The 25,545-nt window shown below is 38.8% G+C and overlaps 1 protein-coding gene and 1 pseudogene across 1 annotated transcript; both read left to right on the top strand.

Annotated features, from left to right (window-relative positions):
• Window positions 1-10,349: 10,349 nt before the first annotated feature.
• On the top strand, window positions 10,350-14,934 carry LOC118809961 (annotated as a pseudogene).
• A 2,692-nt stretch (window positions 14,935-17,626) lies between these two features.
• LOC118809960 (interferon-inducible GTPase 5-like) lies at window positions 17,627-23,987 on the top strand. The gene is made up of 3 exons (XM_036573477.1): window positions 17,627-17,765; window positions 22,297-22,864; window positions 22,978-23,987. Exons 2-3 carry the CDS (start codon window positions 22,297-22,299, stop codon window positions 23,616-23,618), a joined length of 1,209 nt encoding a protein of 402 aa, XP_036429370.1. The 5' UTR covers window positions 17,627-17,765; the 3' UTR covers window positions 23,619-23,987.
• The last annotated feature ends 1,558 nt before the right edge of the window (window positions 23,988-25,545 follow it).

The raw sequence follows: 25,545 nt of genomic DNA, 5'->3' as shown, positions 1-25,545 counted from the left end.
TATGTTTTTTTATTTCTGATTACAACATAAAAAATGTTCCTGCCATGGCGCATGAATATCTTAAGTGCGTTAGGCGCCATTTCATTAGACTAAATTGGGAAAGTGGGGCTGCTGAGCTCCAGGTAAGCCGTTTAAACTTTAAATACATTTACTCCGCTATCATACATGTGTGGAAAAGAAATGCTACCTAACTAGCTACACATTTTTTTAATTATGTGAAATGTAATACAAGCAAGTTGTTGTGTTACTTAGCAAAGGTTAGCTCGCTAGCTGGGATAATGTTAGCTAGCTATCTTGATATTAAAATGTGAGTGACAGATCCACTTTGAATTATGATGTACTGTTAGTGTACAACACTAACAGTGAAATGCTTAAATATATGGCAAATGTGATCAAATTAAAATAAAGTGTAAGCTACTAACATAACCACAATTAGGTCATGTGTTGGTGGTGAGCCCAGGTATTTGCTGATTAAAAATGTTTAGCTTTTACATTTATACATTTCAGGAAAAAAAACAATCAATGCTTTGGATTTGACCGCAGTAAAATAAAACAGGGGTTTATTTTACATTTGCTTAGTAGATGGGTACTGAAGAAGATTTTAACAAGAATCTGCACAAGGAGAAGGAGGAGAGACTCGTAGCTCAGGTTCTCTGTGTGCAGATCCACGGTGTTAGGGAAACTGCAGGAATGTGATTGAGAGACACTGACAGCCTTCATCAGTTTTTCCTTTATATTGATGGGCCATTTTTTATTTTAATGAGTTATAAAAATAAAATATTCAAATATATTTGTAACTCTTGTTACAGTGTATGCATGTACATTTTCACATTTTCAAAGTCGCTTAGCCTTCTGGGACTCGGGGGGAGCCTAATCCCCTGGTCATTGGGCGGAAGGCAGGAAACACCCTGGACAGGTTGCCACTCCATTGCAGGGCATTTACTATACTCTGTTTCAGCTAATATATCCACCTAAATCTTAAAAACTGCGCCTTTAAAACCATTTAAACATGTATTATACATAAATGGCATACACCAACTGGCCACTCTGTTAAAAACACCTCATTTCTATACTCGTTGACCATTTTATTAGCTCCACTTGTGCTGGTATGAGTGGATCAGACACAGCAGTTTTTAAACACTATGTCCACTCACTGTCTGCTCTATTAGACACTCCAACCTTGTTGGTCCACCTTGTACATGTAAAATCAGCGACAACAGCTCATGTTGTTGTACAGTGTGTGTTGGTCATCCTCAAGTCCTTCATCAGTGGTCCTAGGACGCTGCCTACAGGACGCGGTTGGCTGGACATTTTTGGTTGGTGGACTATTCTTAGTCCAGCATTGACACTGAGGTGTTTAAAAACTCCAGCAGCACTGCTGTGTCTGATCCACTCATACTATCATCACGTCAGTATTACTGCAGTACTGAGAATGAGAATATCTAAAAAAAAATACTGAGAATATCTGTATCGCTCTCTGTTTCCATAAAACTCTAGGGGTGTCAGGTGATTAAATAATTAATCACAATTAATCGCCTTTGTCTCAAATTTAACCCTAAAGAAAGGCTGAATCCTAAAGTCTATATTACATTCAGTAATAGAATAACATTACTGAAGGCTGCAGTTTGAACAGTGTGTCACCCCCCATTTGAGAGAGAGAGAGAGATTAATTCTCTTTGATTTGCTTTTCTAGCGATCCTATTAGCAACTCAACTTGACCTCCACTGTTCCTGTTTACTGTAATTTCTTAATTACATTACAAACTGAGAAAGCATCTACCTGAAAATGCTTTGCTACCTTCTTAGTCTTCTCCTGCTTTGTGGGTGTCAATTATTTTAGTTTTCAGAGAGCTACACAGCCGCTTAGAGGAGCCCATGACTGCTGATTGTTGGGACGAGGTCAGAGTATTTAGAAAGCTTTGAACTTTACATCACCTGGCTTTTCATAACGATAACTGTGAACAAGCCATCACCCTAACAAGCTAATGAAGGTGTGAGACTTTGGTAAATGTAAATCTCTTAGGGTACCCAAACTTTTGCATGGTGCACATTTCCTTCAATCTAAATTTGTACAAAACAAAATTAATGAACAAATCTTGCTGAAATGTTGAAAAGAATGTTTCATCTTCAACTTTGTTTTTTAGAGATCAGTTCATCTTCTAATCACTTGAATATTCACCGTAACAGAAATTTAGACCAGAGGTGCCCAAACTTTTGCAGGCCACTGTACAGACATAACTGTTCTTACCTCCATCTCTTCCTCTTTTGCCGTGTTGTGGGCGTCCAGTTTTCTCTGCTTCTCTTTCAAGTACTTCATCACTATGTCTCTAGTGACAATTCTAAATGAACTGCTGGAGTTCCTTAGGTGCCTTTTCTCACTCCTCTCCTCCAAATCTGTATCTCTCTCCATCTCTGTGAAACTACATGTTAATGAATCACAATTAATCGCTTTTGTCTCAAATTTGACCCTAAAGAAAGATTTTTAACACTTGACAAGCAGTGCATTTTGTTACAGCTCAGTGACTGGACGAAAAATGCGGATTTCTAAAGTATATATTATATTCAGTAAATCAATAACATCACTGAAGGCTGCAGTTTGAACAGAAGTAAACTTTTTTTTTTACACTGATGTGGAATCAAGGTTAATGAAAGCACTCATCTGAAGCTCAATGTGTCACCTGCATTTTTAACATTTTGTGACGTTTGAGAGAGAGAGAGAGAGAGAGAGAGAGTACAGGGGTCAGCAACCCAAATCTTAAGAAGAGCCATTTTGTCCTTTCAACAAAAATCAATCCGCCTTGAGAGCCATGCCATTTTTTGTGGATTTTTTTGAAGTTACGTTTTACCATCTTGGCTGAAAATATGTCTTAATATGTGTTAGCTAATGTCCTAGTATAGACTAAAAAATATAAAAGAAAACATGGATTTACTCTGCTCTGTCCTAAGCTCAGTTTAGCCACTTCACATCTCTGGCACGAAACCTTTCCTCAAAGGTCGAACAGTGTCTTGTAAAATGTCTCTCAGTGTTAACCCAAATTTTCGTGACTTTTTTATGCTTGAAAGCTTCTCGTTGCAGATTAAACATATTAGGAAATCAGCTGGAGTGATTATAAATGCCAATAAGTCTATTCGTCTTTAAATTATCAATGTTCATCTTAAATCTTTCTCGTTGCCGTTTCGTTAGCTACTAGCTGGCCAGAGTCTTGCCAGTGTTACTAAGGTGACCAGCAGTCTGCACGCCAACCCTCAGGGTTAAAGGTTGATGCAGTTCTACATTAACTCCAGTGTTTCAGACCCCCCCCGGAGAGGTCCTCTGTGACGTGCACGCCCAGGAACTTGGTGCTGTTCACCTTCTCCACAGCAGCACCGTTGACGGTCAGGGGAGCATGCTGACTGCACGTTCTCCTGAAGTCCACAACAATCTCAATGTTCAGATGGAGATTGTTGTGTCTACACCACAAGGTCAAGTCTCACCTCGCTCCTGTAGTTTGTCTCATCGTTGTTGCTGATGAGACCCACCACAGTCGTGTTGTCCACAAACTTGATGAAGAGGTTGGAGCTGTGCAACGGTGTGCAGTCATGGGACATCAGAGTGAATAGGAGGGGGCTCAGTACACATCCTTGGGGGGCCCCCGTGTTCAGTGTGATGGTGCGGGATGTGTTGGTGCCGGCCCGTACTGCCTGTGGTCTCCCAGTCAGGAAGTCTAACAGCCAGTTGCGTAGTGAAGTGTTAAGCCCCAGCCTGTCCAGTTTGAGAATGAGCTGCTGGGAGATGATGGTGTTAAATGTGGAGCTGAAATCTATGAATAGCATTCTGACATAAGAGGCTTTCTTTGGGACAGGGATGATGGTGGTGGCTTTCAGACATGTGGGGACAACAGCCTAACTCAGCGACATGTTAAAGATATCTGTAAAGACGTCTGTGAGCTCCCCAGCACAGTCCCTCAGCACACGACCGGGTACGTCATCAGGACCAGGAGCTTTCCCAGCGTTGATCCTGCTGAATGATCTCCTCACACTGACTGGGTACAGTGTCAGCACCTGGTTTCCAGGAGGAGGTGGGATTTTCTGTGCAGGCATGTTGTTGTCTGCCTCAAACCTGGCGAAGAAGTCGCAGTCGTTACAGCCGCTGACAGAATACCTGTAGCATTATGTTGATGATCTCAGTACTATGGAGTCAAAAAGGGTCAAAAAGATTTCACAAATGTATAGAAATTTGCAGTTGTGTTTGAGCACCTACATACATGTAAAATCCAGATCCACATATGTTTTGAAATGTGCAAATATGAGACCATAATAATAATAATAATAGTAATTCACAAATGGGTAAAAATATGTTTTCATATATAGAAAGAATTTTTAAATGTATAAAAAAGATTGGCATTTGTAAATAAAATGTTGTGAATGTGTGAATCAGTACCATTGCAAACTCATCTCCATTTCTGTTTGTGTGAACTTCTTTTTGCAACTGCGGATTTTTGACCCTGTTTTGCCGCCAAATCGATGGACCAATAAGAAAGCTTTAACTGCTCCAATCAGAAAATGAGAACCTGATTGGTTGCTGTCACTCAAAGCTTTGGAAAGCTGGGACCCGCCTCTAATGGCACTTTGACCGAGGGCATCCATGCAGAGCGAGAATTGCTGGCTATTTATAGCCCAGTGAAAAGTTGACGTTGAGATCACATGCATGAGCGTCTTTTCAGTATAGTACAGTTTACAAATTCGTCTGTACAGTTTTGCTAATCGAGAGCACAGTTTACAAATCCACGGGCACAGTTTATAAACTGAGAGTACGGATTACTGAACTGCGGGGACAGATTTTCCTCCTCACAATTTGTTTCTACCGGGCTCCGTACTAACCAGCCATCAGCAAGCTATTTTAGCATAGCAAGCATAGTTCATCTCTTCTGTTTCGTTCCAACATTTTTTCAGTTCCCTTTTTTATATCATTGCAGCACAGTTATCTGAGCACCGGTGGCTAAATATCTTGCTACATCTTGCAATATGCCAAGTGGAGTTTATACATGTGTGGTCTCTATGACTCTTTGGTTAATATACAGGCTATAGAACCAAGACATAACTATAACGGAGGCATTTGCTAGGCCTCAGTCAAACTCTTCAGTAAAGAAAACACTGCAAGACACCAGCTTGTTAGTTGACTAGAATACACAAAACTCAGTTCATGACAGAAAAACTTGTGCAGTATCTCTCGTGTTCCGCATAGTGAGCATGATCAGTATAACTTTAATATGCTGGCAGTTTCTAGCATGAAGTCGTCGGTGTAATGGGCGTCATTTGGATAACTGTTACTGTATTCATGTATGGGGGCTAATTTTGTGCTTAAAACCTTGTTCATACTGAATATTAACACTGCCCAGGGCACTTCTTGCACAGCCATGTAAAGAAGTATAGAAAGGAAGGCAAATTTGAACATATCGGTATCTGATCTTTAGTTTAGCAGCATGTATAGATAAATGTTAGATAACAGAACAAAAAACAATAGACATTTGACTTCACTCAATCACTTATTTTAAAAAAGTACACCACTGGCTTCAGTAACTGCTACTGCCCTTTTTGGCAGAAGCAGGTTTATGCAGGCTAGGGGCATGTTAACCTGCTTGGGGACCCTATAGGTCTAGTTACACACAGCGTCCAAAAACTCAAAGAACTTTGTTTTTGTGACTGCAGTACTGTATCTGCATTTCTGTTTGTTTTAATTAGATAAAGATGTCAATTTGACGTGTCACATGTTAAATGATACTTTTATCTATCAGCATTGAAGACCAGTTATCTATATGTCCAAATATGTTAAATTTAGTTAATATAATTTTATCTTTTTTTTGACACAGAGACATATTTAGAGATTACATCTTTCTCTTAAACAGCTTTGGGCTACAGGTAAACAGCTACTACACATTTTATACTTCAGTTAAAGAATTTCCATCAAACAAAACTTGAGGATATTCTCGGGCAAAGTTTAGCTCCAACCCACATCTAACACACACAGATAAGCTAATTATAGATATGAAAATATTGATAAGATATTAACAAGCTTAATAAAGTGTGCTGCATTTGGGTTGGAAATAAACTCAGGAACGCAGCTTTAAAAAGAGACAGGTCTATGTGTTAACGCTAGGGAAAACAGATATGCTGCCTCTTTATTTTTAAGGCTATACAATGAAAATATAATTTTGAGAAGCATTATTTGTTGTAGAGACATCAGCCACTACTGCCTTACTTCAGTAACACCCTGATTATACTGTACCCACTGCCCTGTAAATGCTTTCCCCAAAGCACGCTGAATGAGCAACCAGATCGAACAAATCACTAGGCATTCTGAGTTATTTATGGCAAAGGACACACCAGCTCAGGAACCTGAATTCCATTTGATCCACGTCTATGTCTTTGATGTGTAAGTAGTGGAACTCCTCAAATTAGGCATTGGTGTTTTTAATTATATCCATAAAACTTTCATTTTCTGTTAGACTGTTAAAATCAGAAGACAAGCCTCAACATAGTCAGAAGGGTCATCAGGACTTTGGATTTCCCACGGTTGGGGGTCAGATTGTGCTCAGTACATAGCAAATGGTTATTCCAACCTTCTGTAAATGTGTCCAGGTCCGCATGGATGCGAGGTATGAAAACATTCTGGACACAGAAGCGAAGTACACTATAGGCCATGTCCAGTACACCTTTGTCTTAGAGAGGATGAAGTAAATCATTTACATTCTTTACATTTCTTGTACAGAGCGCAGAGTGCATTAGGAAAAGTTCTCCTATCTGTAGCACAGATCATATTTCTGTTTTTTACCATTTAAAATAAACATATTGTGTCATTCATGAAGCTGAAGTTTTCTTTTATGCATATTTCTGTGCCACCTCAAATTGTGGAATGAAAACATTAAGATTTAAGGTGATTTAATAAAAAAATAGGAAAATAAGAGAACTGTCGCCTCCTGCTTCGTTCAGAATTGGTAGCTAACATTTTTCAGTACAATGTGGACCAGAGTTTGTCCACTTTTAAGGATGGAGACGATGTTGTGAGACAGTGGGCTTAGGTCTTTGAAACTGGAAAATACTCTAAGTTGGGGAGGTGCCCATAATTATATCCATAAAACTTTCATTTTCTGTTAGACTGTTAAAATCAGAAGACAAGCCTCAACATAGTCAGAAGGGTCATCAGGACTTTGGATTTCCCACGGTTGGGGGTCAGATTGTGCTCAGTACATAGCAAATGGTTATTCCAACCTTCTGTAAATGTGTCCAGGTCCGCATGGATGCGAGGTATGAAAACATTCTGGACACAGAAGCGAAGTACACTATAGGCCATGTCCAGTACACCTTTGTCTTAGAGAGGATGAAGTAAATCATGGTAGATACTTGCCACTCTTCCACACATCCTGCCACAGATGTCCTATTCTACCAGTAAAGAGTTCAGAGAAATTTTAAATTACTCTTCTATTAAACAACAAAGCCTTGTTCTGTCTCCTCTCATCCTTTAACACACACGCACCTAAAAATAATAAAAACTAAATATTGTAATTATGAATACAGGTTATTGTAAATTTTTTCCTACACTTATAAATACAAATACAACAAAATAATTCCAGCTGCTACCTTGATGGCAAACCATGTTCTTTCACAGAGCCAAAGAAAAAGTTCAAGGCTGTGGCTACCTTGTTAGCTGCCTGCAAGTAAAGAATGTAGACACAACTGTAGATTGTCACCTCAAATGGAAAACTACTAAATTTAATTCTACAGCGTGATTCAAACAGATTCATCCAATTTGAAAATGATTTATTTCACTTTAAATCATTACAGAACAATGCAGAAAATTGTAAATAGTATAAGTAAGCATTAAGTTTTTTATGTAACCTTAAAAGTGCTCAACATCAACACGATAGTCAAATTCATCCCATTCTCGATTGAGCATATCGGGTGTAACTGTACTCACGGCTCTTTCGATGTGATTTCGGAGATCATCCAGTTTTGTGGAACCAACGACGAATGCTCTGAGCTATTGGAGGTTCACTGCCAACGAAAATCACGTAGCACAGTTATGATGAATTCACTCTTATTGAAGTGGAGAACGCAAAAGGGGTCACCATCTCCTCGCAGACTGAAGGGTGCCATCTTCCGGTGACAGTCAGAAACTCTATGAGTCCCTCTGTCAATTGGTATATGAATGGTTCCCTAGGCGCCTCACGGTTGTAAAAATACGGCGCTTTGAAATCGGATTAATCTTTTTTAATCATCCTCTATATATGAGGGAGTGACTGGTGCTGCACTTACAGTTAAAACAGTAAGTTATTATTTTAACTGAGCTGTGATTTGGTAACTGGATGCTAAGTGACTTAAAATCCTGTATCAGACTACTGTTTGTGAAAGCTTTGTTCTCTCTTCTGTCCATGTCACTGCTTTAAGGCTTAGCCAAATGTGTACTGTTCTTGTAATAACCTTATCATTTCCTACATCTACCACTAGCATTTCTCAGGTATGAAAGTAGCTTTCTTTACATTTACATTCTTTACATTTCTTGTACAGAGCGCAGAGTGCATTAGGAAAAGTTCTCCTATCTGTAGCACAGATCATATTTCTGTTTTTTACCATTTAAAATAAACATATTGTGTCATTCATGAAGCTGAAGTTTTCTTTTATGCATATTTCTGTGCCACCTCAAATTGTGGAATGAAAACATTAAGATTTAAGGTGATTTAATAAAAAAATAGGAAAATAAGAGAACTGTCGCCTCCTGCTTCGTTCAGAATTGGTAGCTAACATTTTTCAGTACAATGTGGACCAGAGTTTGTCCACTTTTAAGGATGGAGACGATGTTGTGAGACAGTGGGCTTAGGTCTTTGAAACTGGAAAATACTCTAAGTTGGGGAGGTGCCCATAAAGATTGTGCCCATGCTTTGTTTCTAGGTAATAAAACATTTTTTGCTTGACTGAACCACTTGTTTTTCCTTTCTGTAGTTTAACGTGCACCAGAATTTTTCAAAGGTATTCCTAACTTAAAGACTGCAGTCTATCTGTTTCTCTGCATACCTTTTATCCCCTTTCATCCTGTTCCTCAGTGGTCAACAGCGAACCCTACCGTTTCTAAAAATAGCGGCGCCATCGCGGTCTGATGAAGCATCTGTGAGTAATCCACTGTGGAAAAACATGTAAAAATAGACGCTCCTTCAAAGTTTATGTTTTATTCTTCTAGTAAAACTCAATTTCTGTGCTCATAAACTCTACATTTCGCTTTATTTCCACTACTATAATTTACTTCTAGGGCTTCTAAAATATTTACATGGTGTTTCAAATCAAATATCTGATTAGATGAGTCAGTATTATCCACTGAAAATGCCTCTTCAGTGCCTCCGCGGCTTAGCCAGCTCTAAAGCTGCGCGCGCATCTTGTGAGTGCCCTCGGCTGAAGAGCCGCTTTCGTTGCTCCTCGCAGCGGCACGTTCGACGCATGCGCGCGCATCCATCCAGCTGTTTTCTAAATAAACCAGTTTTTATCTAATCATTTGTGGAAGGTCTCTTTATTAACTATAATAGTAATAGTTATTATAAGCAGCTGATAATAAACACCCAGTGTACTAAAACAATGTTGTATTAGCTGGAATATTAGCCTCATTGGCCCTGAACAAAAACTCAAAGGCTTGGCCTGCTGTGACAGTCTGTCACATGCAGCTTTAGCAATCTGCAATCTGTGAGAATATCAAGAAAAATAAGTCCGCCTGATGCTACTTATATACTGTGTCACAGTAATAAGCCATGTAATGAACAATCATGAAATTCTTATATTTTCAACTCATAGACACTTTATTCTAAAAAAGGCGCTTGGTAAAATTTTGATCAAAACGTGTCCAGTTTCATAAAAATATCAGACTTCTGTGGGCATTTACGTCTCAAGTGATTACATATTTGAGAAACCACGTCTTATGAAAAAACAACAACTGAAAGAGGAACGGACAAAAACGGGGGAAAGCACACACCTAATAGAGCTAGTGTCCTAAGGGTTAAAAGAGAAATGAAAGTCACATTGTCCAATAATGGCGAGGAAAAAGGTAATACTGCTACGTCTCGTCGTCAGAGATGAACTTAGCAAGTAGGCCGGGAGGGGTGTTCAGCACGAGGCGCCGAAGACCCCCTTCCCTATTATTAAAAAAATCTGCCTCGAGTGGCTTTGCTTTTTGCAAAAGCTGTGCGGAAAAGGACTAACAAGGAGGATGAAGGAGGAGGATTCACAACTTCATTCAGCTGCCAGTTTCGGTTTCCTTTCCTCTCTCTCTCTCTCTCTCTCTCTCTCTCTCTCACTCACACACACACACACACACACACACGCACACACACACACACACGCACACACACACACACACACACGTTCACAGACGTCTGGAGTCGCTGAGATAATAGATAATGTTGCCCTGTGTTTTCTTTTACATTCCTCTTAAAGAGAGGTCGCTGGTATTTAGAGAGAGTGAGATCACCGCCTGAACACCGTCTCGCTCCACCGCAGAGAGCTAATGCAGAGAACCGCCACAAACATCGTTCATTACGCGTCTTCAGGGCGTGCACTGAGGACTTTACCAGCAAAAAGATAACTAACAGAGAAATAAAGACCCTACATGTCACTGGAATCAAGGTGAGTTTATGTCAGAAGTAGTTCTCCAGGAAGTGAAATCACTTCACATTGTACGTTGTCCTTTATGTTTGGTCCTCAGCAGGGTTGTCCAGCTCTCGGGCAGCGACAGAGTTACATTCACTCGGTTCGATGAACATCCTGATGAGTTACTCTTCTGAGGACCTCCGATTAATAATACTTTACTTCGACTCAAGTGTGGGTTTACTTTTTATCAGTTCAGATTTAGTTATTGACATTTTTAGGTCCATATGCAGATAGCAAGCTGTCATGGAGTCTAATCTTAGAGGATTTTACTCACTTTTGCATCTTGATTATTTAAACAAGTTTAACAAACATTCAGCAATTCAACCTGTCTCGATCATTTTTCAACCCTTAGAAAATCATATTGACACAGTTAAACACTGTCAAAGCCATCCTGCTTCAGCTTTTCAACTGGCCTAAAACAAACAACAAAACTTGCCATCAGTTTCGTTATTCAGGTTTATTGGATAACAAGATAATAAGAAATAAGAAAATGCTTAAAAAAGAACACTTCAGCAGTGGAAAAGTAGTTGCACACTCAAATTTGAAAATTAAAAGCAAGAAATCAAGCTGTGTTTTAACCAGCTCCTGGACTGTTTTGTTGTCACTTCTAAGCTTTTCAATTTAGACCAAAAATGCCAAAAAAGAAACGTAGCATTACAAACTGCTATATTGATAGATGCTGTAAGCACTAAGAAATTACTCTGCAGTTCTATAGGAAATTCAGTATTTAAGTAGTTTTTAAATTAACTGAACTGTTACTGCATCACTTTTATTACAGTTTAGGCTACATCTAACATATAGATGCACAGAGAACTTTGCAGGTTTACAATTAGCTGTAGCCCATCTGTTTCTGCACAAATTATCAGCTCCCCTTTAACCTGTCCATCAGTGGAATAGGATCACCATAGGCCACCAACATGGTAGTAGTGTGGTAGCGTGTGTGGTGCTGGTAAGAGGGTATTAAGTGCAGCAGTGTTGCCAGCCAAAATATCCAACCATCAAGACGCTGTTAGTGTTGCAGATATGGTCTTAATCCACATTTTAATTAGGGTTGGGCAATATGACAATATGTATTAATTAATTAATTAATTATATTAATAATTAATCAATAAATTAAGTGATTAATTTTATTAATTAATTTTGTTTTAATTATTTTTTTTTCCAACCATCATATCTCCTGCTCAGTGTATGTGTAAGTGTGACAATCTGATTGGTCGCCAGTGAGCTCATTTGTGTAAAGTTTGTCCAAAAGCAGAATGTGCATAGTGTGTGCATCAGCGATTTGGTGTGTAAGTTTTATGTGTACTTTGGTGTGTTATGACACACACTATTTGACTATTTGAAATTATTATATAAATTATATGAGGAAAAAGCATATAATTTTGCATGACGTGATTATGTATACCGCTTGTATGCTGCTTAAAATTTCAGCACCCCAACTCAACACATTTTCCCATGTTCTAGTCTACTGATGTTATCAATGCCGATGTGCACAAATTTATACTTAGAAACAGGAACTAGATTAGTCTGGATCAACATTACAGAGATGATAACATTTACTTTTGTAGGGTTACAAATGCAGTAAATTGAACAAAATGCAGACATTTTAGCAGAGTAGGCTAAATGTTTTGCTGTACCGGAGTACAATAAATACATCATTAAATATGAGTTTGAATATTAAATCTAAACTTGTGTCTGATGCCAGTATTTTTCTTTTTAAGCAAATATCTGCTGTCACCTATATGATTCTGATATTATTATGCACTGTGCTATATTTAATTGTTCTGTACTTTAGAAAATAAAGCATAGCACTTACTGAATAAATTATTGCTTTGATAGAAAGTATGCTTTGTGCAGCTTAAACGCAGTAGCTCTGTGCTTCCATACCAAAACTTTCTGATTCAGTGCTTTATGCCCATATAATTATGTACATTATTACTTTTCGGGGTGGAAAAGAACATAAAGACTAAATACAATGTTTCCTAACAAACTGTAACTAATACAGACTTTATAATTGTTTTGTGAACAGAGAGGCATGTGTTTCTGAATTTTTCCTCTGTTTCAGCTCTATTAGCTCTACTATGGCCTCTCAGTTCAGAATAAGTGAAGCAGAGATGAATGAGATGAGCAGTGTCCTGCTGTCCCACAAAGCCACAGATGTTTTGGCTCAAGTGGAAGGCATGCTTGAGCAGATGACCTCTGTGACCTTGAACATTGCTGTTACCGGAGAGTCAGGCGCAGGCAAGTCTTCTTTCATTAATGCTTTCCGTGGGGTAGCTGATGATGGACCTGAAGCAGCAGAGACAGGTGTAACGGCAACCACCCAAGTAGCCCTAGCATATCAACATCCAACGGCTCGCAATGTCTTGCTGTGGGACCTGCCAGGGATTGGGACTGCCTCTTTCCGGCCTGGAACATATCTGGAGGATGTTGGTCTTCTAAAATATGACTTCTTCATCATTGTCACAGCCGACCGTTTCCAGGAGTACCATTATGCACTGGCTAAATGTATAATGCAAGCCCAGAAGAAGTTCTATTTCATTAGGAATAAAGTGGACCGAGATTTGGAAGCAAATGCCAGACGCAGGACCCAGAAAGGTTTATCAGATGGTGATGTTTTGGACGACCTCCGTGCAAACTGTGAGAAGAACTTGACAATGTGTCAGGTGGGAAAGCCAAGGGTCTTCCTGTTGTCCTGCTTTGACCCACAGAGGTATGACTTTCCTGCCCTGCAGATGACCTTGCTGGAGGAGTTGGAGGGGCACAAGCAGCATGCTCTTCTCCTGTCATTGCCCAACCTCAGTGCATCATTAGTTCAAAATAAGAAGAAGGCACTAGCTGGAGCTGTGTGGAAGCGAGCTATGGTGGCATGCTTGAGCAGTGTCGGTGTGGGCAACAGTCTACGTTCCATTATTCCCAAAGTGATGGACACACTGAAGTCTTATCAGCAGGCTTTTTGTCTGGATGCTGACTCTCTACATCAATTAGCCAGCATTACAGGCATATCATTTGAGGTACAGTCTTTTGTATCATGCATTTATTTAAACTTTGAATTTGCACTGAGGAATGTTAACAAATCATGTTGCCTGTGGCAACTGTTGCCCAAACAAACACTGTCACCAACAGTTGTTATCTCAGCACTCAGAACTTAGTCACCATTTCAATACACTAATCTTTCAGGTATTCCTGATATGTGGCTGCACCTCCTAAGACCAGTTGTGCGTCATGATCTTGTAATTACATCTTAGAAGTTATCTAACTATATGATGTGTACTTCTAAGCTGTAAATATCCACTGTCCTTTTTCATGAACAGCTGTTTCTGGTAACTGGTGCTAAAATATATTGCAGTACTATATGTAATTACACTTTGTACATTAACTTGTATTGTGTTTCTAAATAAATTGTTGTGAATTAATTTCTATCTGCATCATTTGCTGCAGGAGCTTCAGAGGGAGGTGACCTCCACTTTTGGCAAACAGTTGTCAGCAAATGCACTGGAAAGCGCTCTCTCTCATGCAGTCCCAGTACACCAGGTCCTGGCTACTCAGCTGGAAAAGAGGGATCCCAGTTCTGGGTACTGTTATTGCAGGTGGGGTTTCCTTTGCGGCCTGCTACTTCCTGCTGACCTCTGCCTTAAAGAACCTGAGTGAAGATGGAGAAAGGGTCATGCAGAAAGTTCTTCTCGTGGCTGTTTCTAAACAAAAGTCTTAACCTGACTAGACTACATGGATGACTTTGATCTGCTTGGTAAAGAGCAACACTTTTTTTCTCTGAAGGCTTTAAATAGCGTGTATTCTCCGACTTTGTCTTTTATTTGTTTTATTTGTTTATTTGAATTTCTTTATTCGCAAACGGTTTGTGTGAAGCCATTTTGTTTTTGTATGAACATAGTAACATAGTGCCAATCCTGCAGGTTTGTTTTTACTGCACAGTTGTATGCTTTCCTGCTCAATCACACAAAATTCAGCTCAAGACGGATTAGATCGGTGCAGGTGCAGATGTAGTGCATGACTGGATTGGAAACACTGATCTAATGTAAATAATGCTCTTGGAACAATGGTCTTGATAGCAAGTACTGTTTGGATGATACATTGTGAATGTAACCAAAGCTGTTCTGGTATCCAGAGGTCTCATTTATCAACCATGTGTAAACCTCACTTTCTTTGCATGTTTCTTCACATGTAATGTGATTGACCTTATTTTTTCTTGTGATGGGTGGCCATTGTGCTCACACTGCAAAAATATAGCAAAAATACGGAATTTGGTAACATAAACATCAGTAAAACAAGTACTTTGATTCAAATAAAGCAAAGTAAAATAACACTATAGATATTTCAGATGATATTAATCAATCCAAGTTCTGTTCCACTGTTTACAGTTTATAGATGAAGAGCAAAGGGGTAACAACACAGATGACAGCTGATTTAGGCTTATAGTAAAGGCAAAGAAAATCATATAAAAGGAGCATCTGGAGAGTGATTGTGAAGGTGATTTTAATCTATTGTGTGTGTGTGTATATATATATATATATAATCTATATATATATAATATATATAATTTATATATATATAATTCAGCTTTCATATCGCTGTTGTCGGAAGAAAACTTCATATCTCCAAAATGGTAACTTTACAGAAGGAGGAAAAAATATACTTTACTTTTAATGTAAGTCAGTGGAACCAGATTTTTTTCCAAGTATTTTTGGGCAATTTCTTATTTTTCCGCTCTTCATGAAATTTACACACAATGTAAAGGACATCAGGCATTTTCAAATTAGGTCAAAAACTGAAAAAGAACAAAAATAGAGATGCAAGGTTTTCTTCCAACAACAGCAATATACTTCCTAGGCTAATGGGGATTTTTCAGTGAAATTTTAACCAAAACATAAGGAGGTGTGAAAAAGGCACTCCAGGTGAATAAAGCATTACACATTTATTGTAACCTGGATTTATTAGCTATGTGTAAACTTTCATGCTCTTATCTTTTATAGCTTCTATAAAGCTCGCATGGGATGAGTTCTTCCAGATTATTTATATCATTTTGACTGCTGTATAGATTAGAGCACATTTCTTGTTCATAAACAATGGATGAAGTGAAAAAACTATGTGGTCTGACTTGTTTTCAGTGTTTTGAAAATAAGTGGAGCATTCCGTTACAGCACACTACGGAGCCCCGGAGGGGACGGAGATATAAAAAATAATTAATAATAATTATTCGTGGTCACGATTTCTTAAACCATTCCCTCGTTTTATTTTAAACGTGCGCACGTTTTCTTTACTTCGTGGGTACGTTTTTTTTATTCGAGATATAAGAGATGTAGACACAGCGCGGCCGCTTAGCGCTGTTTCTGCTCCCGCGACAAGCAGAAGCAAATTAAACACACACAGCAAGGTTCATGTGGGATGAGGTCAACTGTCAAGAGAGTTTAATAGATCTATGGATTAGATGTAGATATATTAATGTGAGGATGTTGAAACGCTGATCATTTCTTCTTGTAATTGTGTGATGGTCTCTAACACCGCAGCTTGACGCGAGAGCAGAAACACCGTGGGCCGTTTGCTGTGCAGAGGAGCTGCAGTGTCCTCATAACCCCCCAAATCAAAATCAAACCCGATGAGCATCTCTGTTCATTATCTCATCAATCTAACACATCAAAACCGGTCAGACAGTCTCAGGGAGTTGTTATCAAAATACAAACAACGTGCATTCAGTTAAAAATAAAACGACCACGGGTAAAAGAAAACGAGAGAACGAATTAGAAAATCGTGATCACGAATTAAAAAAACGTACCCACGAAGTAAAGAAAACGTGCGCACGATTAAAAGAAAACGAGGGAACGATTTAAAAATCGTGGCCACGAATAAGAGAAAACGTGCGCACGAACTGCAAAACGTTCACTCGAATTAATTTTTTACCTCTGTCCCCTCCGGGGCTCCGTAGCACACAGTATACTGGAAGTAGAAAAATACACTTTGAGCAAATCAGAGATCTGATTCTAATAAAAAAATCAAGAAAGGATTTACTATTAATGGTGATTCATCTCTCAGCCTATTGATACAACTGATCAAGACGTTTGAAGTCTCTGAGCGCAGACAGCTCACCATGAAGAAAAGTTCTGCAATCTCGTCTCATTTGACATAAGTGGCTTTGAAACAGTTTCAATTTTTTTCTCCAGCAAAGGGAAACAAAGAATTCATCTTTGCTTTTGGTTGCAGTGGAAAAAGGTGGAGTTTCTCACATCTCACGTCATGGAGCTTTTTTGTTTCGTTACAATGGTTCTGTGGATCTGTCTTACATTACTTGCATTATTTAATCTTTTATTAGTATTGTTGTTTTTATTTATTTATTTATTTACTCAACCCTTGATATCATAAGAAAATCCTTTAGCAAATCAAAGAAAGCCTAAAGCAAGTATGTGTGCAGTGAATTGCAGTAGTTACTGCATGAATGAATGTAGATCACCAAGCCAATCTGGATTTAAAGACAGCACCAGTGGGTCAAAACTGTAAAATTGAAGTGGAAAATTTTTAGAACAAGCTACTGAGAAACACTTCCCCACTAAGAGGAAATTCTCGTTTCCTCTAATATGCACAATGAAGCAAAAACCCCTCTACATCAGCAATGTATGCATGTTTATATGCAATAAACATCAGTTTACCAAAGAAATCATCTCTTGTAAGTGTGACATATGATGGCTTCTGTAAGATCAATAAACAGACACTCTCTGTCAGCTACAGAAAGTTCCTCTTCTTACAGCACTCAGGTGTGACTGCTCAATACATCAATACTGACAGAGCGAAGGTTAAAGAAGCTGTGTGGTCTAATGTCTCTCTCTATATCACTGCAGTGTTTCAGTGATGTGAAGCTCTGTTGGAAAGCAAACACAGCCAAGCCTACAGCCACTGAACATGACCCACTGTTTGGCAATCCGGAAAAAAAAAAGTCAAACAGGGAACAGGGAGGGGCCATGGAGCAGCTCTTAACTTTCTGTTTCAGTGACTCTTGGGTGAACTAAGCGTTCTCTGCTCACAGAGCGATATTTTACTTTTTGTTTAGACGTTTCTGAGACACAGCAGCGTTGTTCATCCTACAGTGTGAAGGTGGGTGAATTATTAACGAGTTTTTTCTATTGCAGTGAATTTGTGCTCGTGCTGAACTTGAGAAGAGAAAGTTTAACAGCAGACAGAGGTATAAATTTCTCCTCTGCAGGATTGTCTTAAGTTTGTGTGATCAGTCCTTGTAGGTGTGCAGGATATTCACAATATATATTCGATATATTCGGCATATACGAGCATATTAGTTGTCGCTGTAGTCCTTAAACTCATAACTAGAGGTAGTCTAAACCAATGTGTACAAATTTAATGTAAAAAGTACATTAACCTACTTTTCTCACAATATTTGAGTAGAATTATTAAGAATTATAATAAGAAGTATTATTTAGAAATGCTTAGGGAAGTACACATTCATCAAATTTTCACTTGACTACATATAACTGAGTAGGAATGTACCTACTGTGCTGTAAAAGAGTGTTCGTCCCTCACCCTGTATCTTCTATTTTTGTTAATTTGTCAAATTTAAATGTTTCAGATTACCCAACAAAATTTAATATAAGGTTCCATTTATTGAAGATAAAGATTTATTCAAAATCTATCACCCATGTGAAAAACTAATTGCCCCCAAAACTAATAACTGGTTGTGCCACCCTTGGCAGTAACAACTACAATTAAACATTGCAATAACTTGCAGTGAGTCTTTCACATCACAATGGAGGAATTTTGGCCCACTCTTCTTTGCAGAATTCTCTTAATTCAGAGGGTTTTTAAACATGAACTGATTGTTGCCACGGCATCACAATGGGATTCAAGTCAGGACTTTGACTCGGCCACTCCGAAACCGTGGTTTTGTTTCTTTTTAGCTATTCAGAGGTGGACTTGCTTGTGTGCTTTGGATCTTTGTCCATAACCCAACTGCGCTTGAGCTTCAGGCCATCGACAGAGGTTCTCCTTCAGGATTTTCTGATAAAGAGCAGAATTCATAGTTCCATCAGTTATGACATGTGGACCAAGTCCTGCAGAAGTAAGGCAGCCCCAAACCATCACACTACCACCGCCATGTTTCACTGTTGGTATGATGTTCTAATGGTGGAATGTGGTGTTAGCTTTACACCAGATGTAACAAGACACATTTTCCAAAAAGCTCTACCTTTGACTCATCAGAGCGCACAGAATAGTATGCCAGAAGTCTATGGGGTTATCTAGATGTTTTTTTGGCATAAATGTAAGATGAGCTTTTGTGTTGTTTTTGGTCAGCAGTGGTTTGTACCTGGCAACCCTCCTTTGGAAGCTATTTTTGCCCAGTGTCTTTCTTATTGTAGAATTGTGTACATTAACCTTAACTGAGAAAAGTGAGGGCTGCAGTACATTAGATGTTTGTCTGGGTTCTTTTGTGACCTACTGGATGAGTCATCGAGGCACTCTTGGTGAAATTTTAGTTGGCTGGCCACTCATGGGAAGATTTACCACAGTTCCAAGTTTTCTCCATTTGTGGATAATGGCTCTCACTGTGGTTTGCTGGAGTCCCAGATCCTTAGCAATGGCTTTGTAACCCTTTCCAGACTGATTTCATTGACTTTGTTTCACATCTGTATTGGAATCTCTTTAGAATGTGGCATCATGTGCTGCTTTTTGAGACCTTCTAGCCTGCTTCAAGGTTGCCAAACAGGTTGTATTTCAGTGATGTTTAGATTCAACAAATCTGGCAGTAGTCATGCCCGGGTGTGGCTAGTGAAACTGAACATTCTGAAACATTCAAGTGTGACAAATATGCGAAAAATAGAAGAAATTGGGAAGGGGCAAAAACGTTTTCACAGCACTGTAGTTACCCACCTTTGCTCATGACAGTCCACTGACTGCATCTACATGTCAAAATGTGCTTAAAAAAGGAAATGTGCTTATTTTACCCCTCCTCATTCATTTGCATCTGTGTACTGCAGCAGTTTCACTAGCATTTTAATATAAGCAAAAATGTACAGTACATCACTGGAAATGTTGTTGTTGTTGTTTCTCCAGCACACTGAGTTTGAAATAAAATAATGAATTTGAGATTAAAGTGCAGAAAAGAGCTTAAATTTGACAATATTTACATCTACACACCCAATTCCAAAAAAGTTAGGACAACAGGTCTTTCAAAGGTATTTAATTGAAAATATCAAAAGAAGAGATATAACATTTTACCTTATCAACTTTATTGATTTTTGTAAACTGTTAATTCCAAAATTGATGCCTGCAACACATTCCACAAAAAAAGTTTGGACTTTCCACCAGTAAACAGGTAAATAAGTTACAGGTGATGCCATCATAATTGAGTATTAAAGGAGCACTTACAAAAGGTTCAGTCACCACTTTGCAGAAAACTTTGTGAGTTTAAGAAGGATGTTTCTTAACACATGAATTTAAAGATTTCACCATATACAGTCCATAACATTATTAAAAGATTCAGAGAATCCAGAGAAATCTCTGTGTGTAATGGGTGAAGCCAAAAATCAATATTGTATGCCCCTTAATTCTTCAGATGGCACTGGATTAAAAATCAACATGTGTCTGTAATGAATATACCCATACAGACTTGGGAATACTTCAGAAAACCCTGGTCAATAAACATATTTCAGCACTTCAGCAACATCCAGAAACAATGTTGACTTCTCTGGGCTAAAGCTCATCTGAGATGGACTCACGCAAAGAGGAAACGTGCTATCGTCTGACGAGTCAGCCTTTCAATTGCTTTCAGAAATAATGTACCTTGTGTTTCTGGGACAAAGAGGAAAAGGTCCATCCCAGTTGTTACCAGCGCAAAGTTCAAGTGACAGCATCTGTCATAGTATGGGGGTGTGTTAGTGCCGATGGCATGAATTACTTGTTAATCTATGAAGGCACCATTACTGCATACACATTTTGGTGCCATATAGATGATGTCTTTTTCAGGGACATCCCTGCTTATTTCAGCAAGACAGTGCCAAGCCACATTCTGTATGTATTACAGTAGCATGTCTTAACTGTCTCAACTTTTTTGGAATAGGGTTTTGTATAATGTGATCTATACAGGAATCACGGACCCTATCATAGTTAGTCCAAAACAGACCAAAAGTAATTGTCCAAGTGTGTTTACCTACAACAGAGATAGCAAAAAAGTCTATTGCTACTTATATTGGATTTGCACTTTGAGTAAACCTAGCAAAGCAGTGGTGAGCCCAGCAATAGTAGGATGGTAGTCAAGACCACCGATGTCAAGTCAAAGACAAGTCCAAGACTATGACTAGTCAAGACCAAGTTAAAAGGGGGCTGATACCATGTTGATGATGAGACCAAATGACAGCGATATTGAGTCTTCTTCAGAACAAAGACTTTACAAGTCTGTAATTGCTTACAAAGCAAATTTCTTGGTCTTTTCAAATTGTTTGATGTGTCCCTATAGATTTACTTGGGACGGAATTAAAGCTTAGAGTTATTGCTTTCATTTTGCTGTACTGTATAAATGAATCTGCAGAGTTCTATAATCTATTAGATAATTGCACTCAATTTAAATTCTGTAAATGTCTCAGACTTTAGCACTAAGTACTACAGCACTAAGCAAAAGCAATCAACATGACAGTCAACAAAAGACGACAGCACTGGATGAGAGAAGAATACTTTTAGTCATGAAGTAAAACACACTTTTTAGTATGCAGGCACAGATGTATCAAAGACTACCTTAAAAAAAAAGAATACACCAGATTGTTTATCACAAGATGCAAACAGTTTATAAGGCTTGAGCACAGTTTTGTGAACAGACGGTACAAACATTAAATTGTACCAGAGTGATAGAAATTATTGGGGGAAATTCACAAGATTCAAATTGAGAAGATTTAAAGCACACCACTTCTTTGCAACAGGATTTAAAATATTTAACCTGCATTTGGGTTTAGATAGTGTGTTCCCACCAACTAGTATGATCACTGAATTGACTAATTCAGTTAGCTAATGTATTCACAGTTGCATGAGATGTTCTATATAATTTTACACTAAAAGAAGCACAATATGTTTTGTTTTATAGATGGATGAGTTTATAGAGGAGGTCTATGACAGTATAACTGTTGACGAAATTAAAGAAACACAGACCCATGAAGATCTTCCCTCAGCTGTCAGTAAGATTAAGGATTATTTTGAATAGCAAGACCGCATGGATTTTAATATAAGCAAAAATGTACAGTACATCACTGGAAATGTTTTTGTTGATGTTTATGTTCACCAGCACACTGGGTTTGAAATAAAATAATGAGTTGGAGATTAAAGTGCAGAACAGAGCTTAAATTTGACAATATTCACATCTACACATTCAATTCCAAAAATGATAGGACAACAGGTCTTTAAAAGGTATTTAATTGAAAATTTCAAAAGAAGAGATTTATCATTTTACCTTATCAACTTTATTGCTTTATTGATTTTTATAAACATGCTAATTCCAAAACTGATGCCTGCAACAAATTCCACAAAAAAAGTAAAGAAAGTAAACTTTGTGAGTTTAAGAAGAACGTTTCTTAACACATGAATTTTAAGATTTTACATTAAAAGAAGTACAATGTGTTTTATTTTATAGATGGGTGAGTTTATAGAGGACTACGACAATATTACTGTTGAAGAAATTAAAGAAACACTGACCCATGAAGATCTTCCATCAGCTGTCAGCAAGATTAAGGATTATTTTGAACAGCAAGACCGCGTGGAGCTGAACATTGCTGTGACAGGAGAATCCGGCTCTGGAAAATCCACCTTCATCAATGCTTTCAGGGGAATGGGGGATGAGGAGGAGGGCTCTGCAGAAACTGGTGTTGTAGAGACCACTAAGTTTCCCACACCTTACCCACATCCAAAATACCCAAATGTCAAATTGTGGGATCTCCCTGGCATCGGAACACCCAACTTCAAAGCTGATCAATATCTTAAACAGGTTGAATTTCAGCGCTATGATTTTTTCATCATCATCGCATCAGATCGCTTCAGAGAATGCCACGCCAATTTAGCAGCAGAGATAGTGAAAATGAACAAGAAGTTCTACTTCATTCGCTCAAAGATTGACAGCAACATTGCTGCTGAGCAAAGAAAGAAGAAGAAAGTATTCAATGAGAAAAATATACTGGATGCTATCCGAAAAGACTGCATTGAAGGTCTACTTAAAGAAATTTTACTGAAGTAAAATAATGATAATTTCAGCTATTTGTTACTATGTTGCTATATTGTCCTATAAGTGTTTTAAAATCAACATTTGTTTTCATCCTAGGGCTGGAAAAGATTGGTGTAGATTCTCCTGTGGTCTTCCTGATCTCATGCTTTGACCTTGCTCTCTATGATTTCAACTATCTTGAAATGACCATGGAGATGGAACTTCCCCAGCACAAGAAACATGTGCTGATGCTGGCCCTTCCAAACATCACTCTGGAGATCAATGAGAGAAAGAAAAAGGCACTGCAGAAAAATATATGGAAGTTGGCTCTGCTGTCTGCTGGTGTTGCAGCTGTTCCCATCCCTATAGCGAATGCAGCTGTTTCAATCATTGTAGATGTGACGATTTTGGTGGTAGAGCTTAAAAGATACTACAATGCCTTCAGTGTTGATCCTGCCTCCTTGCAGAGGCTCTCTGACAGATCAGGAAAGTCAGTAGATGAGCTAAAAGCAGTAATGAAGTCTCCTTTGCATGCAGAAATAAACAAAGATCTGGTTGTTAAGTTGTTGGCTGGCTGCACTGTTGGTGCTTTAGAAGCAGCAGCAGAATTTTGGCTGGGTCTCATCCCTGTTGTGGGATCTCTGGTAGCAGGTCCACTTTCTTTTGTCACAGTGTATTTCACACTGAAGAGCTGTCTTAATGGACTGGCTGAAGATGCCCGCAATGTGCTCATGGCTGCTCTGCAAACTCCAGTTTGAAAACAAGTGTATTCTGTATAAATTCTGTAAGGTACCTTTATTTATCACTGCCTGTCCTAAAAACTTGTCTAATGTCCCCATAACATCATGGCCTAAGCAATGATCTGAGCTGAATTATAGTCGCTTTTCTTTAAAATTCTGATCCTCGTTATGGCGCTGGATACACTAACATCTTGTGGCACATGATGTATGCAGCAGTCGGATTCAAATGAAAGATGAAACTACTGATGGTAAAACTTTCTGTAGTGTAGGGACAGATTGTGATACGGCTGCCAATAATGTGGCAGATGGAGAACATTTATCTACGATTAATGAATTAATGATAAGATGGATTGGTTTGTGTTGGCCCAATCAAAGCCTTGAGCTGACTTACACTGAGAATCAGCAGCAAGTATAAATACCTAAAATATCTATAAACATTAGAAAAAAAATCATCACTGTGCAATGATTCTATAAAATGCCTTGCAGTTGTTTTGGGGTTTGTGTTTGTTTTGTGTGGAGGCTTATTGTACCTTGTTTTACAATCTTCAGTCAGATTATTAAAGTTTACAACAGTAGTTGCTTAGCATCTCACGTGTGCACACACTATGTCATCCTAATGAAAAGAGAGAATGTGAATGTGGTGTCCGAGTGTGGCTATATTTGTCTTTAAATCTGTTGGAACTGTCCTTATAGTTTAAATACTTTATGCCTAACAATAAAAGATTCTGTATTACTTTCTTGGGTGAGCAGCAAACTTCGCTTTATTTGGAAAATCACACTACAGTGAGAGCCTTCCTGCAGAACAGCAGGCTAATGCCTGAGCTTAGCACCCTGCGCACCGTGTTCTGATCAAAATGCTGAGGTTTACACCTCACACAGCTGTAGTCTAATGCCCCCAGTCCTGGGGGGCTCACTGCCCTGCACAGTGTCAAGTGTTCCATGCTCCAGCACGCCTAATCCAACCCCTTAAGATAATTATGAAGCCCTTTATGAACTGAATTAGGTGTGCTTGGACACAGAACAGACGACGCCGTGCAGGGCAGTGGGTCCCTACCACTGGAGTTAAGAGCCAATGGTCTAATGGACCAGTGGGTCTCAACACAGCCATCAGACACTCACACATAAAATGCACACACATATACATAAAAATCAGCAAAATTAGACTGACAAAAATGTCTGGAAAATGTTATCCTTTAAGAATAACTGATACAGCAACTACCAATGTAATACAAATTTCAGTTGAGCATAACTGATTCAAAAAAGTACCAGATTCAAAAGTAACTCAGTTAGTAAAATAACAATACAAAAAGCACAAAAACAGCCTTGAATCCAAACAACACATGTAAAGCTTTACTGTGCTCGCTCACACAGTGGTCCTCTACGCTCATGTCACACTCAACGTTTATACATTAGCAGATAGCAGTTAGTTCACTGCAAGGTCAGGCGGGCAGTAAAAGCGATGTCATCAGGAGGCCCGTGAGTGATGCCATGGTGGCATGGACGTGCACTTTGTAGCAGTTTGGTCTGTGTGCTGTTGTAGGTAGTTCATCCCAAAGATGTTCGATGGGGTTAAGGTCAGGGCTCTGCTCAGGCCAGTCAAGTTCTTCCACACAAAACTCATTCAGCGATGCCTTTATGGAGGTTGCTTTGTGCACTTGGGCACAGTCATGCAGGAACAAAAAAAGGGCCTTACCCAAACTATTCACACAGAGTTGGAAGCATACAATTGTCCAAAATGGCTTGTTTTAAATGGTTTAAATGGAATGACTGCGAGTGAAATCGAAATCTGACCCATGTACAGATTTTTGCACCAGGTTTAACACCTCAGAGAACTAATTTGTCATTTTGCTCAATACATCAATGCTCCATAATTTTAGAGCCTATATATTTTGACTCCTCCAGCATGTGCAAACACATTCATCGGTTTCGTTGGTAAAGAGTGGTT

This window comes from Colossoma macropomum, unplaced genomic scaffold (assembly GCF_904425465.1).
Source record: "Colossoma macropomum unplaced genomic scaffold, Colossoma_macropomum, whole genome shotgun sequence".
Lineage (NCBI taxonomy): Eukaryota > Metazoa > Chordata > Actinopteri > Characiformes > Serrasalmidae > Colossoma > Colossoma macropomum.
This window is presented reverse-complemented; position numbering and strand designations above follow the sequence as displayed.

Bases quoted from the DNA above. Each gene is read 5' to 3' on its own strand.
- LOC118809960 (XM_036573477.1), top strand. From the start codon at position 22,297: ATGGGTGAGTTTATAGAGGACTACGACAATATTACTGTTGAAGAAATT. The intron at 22,865-22,977 runs GTCTACTTAAAG...TTTTCATCCTAG, and splicing joins CCGAAAAGACTGCATTGAAG to GGCTGGAAAAGATTGGTGTA.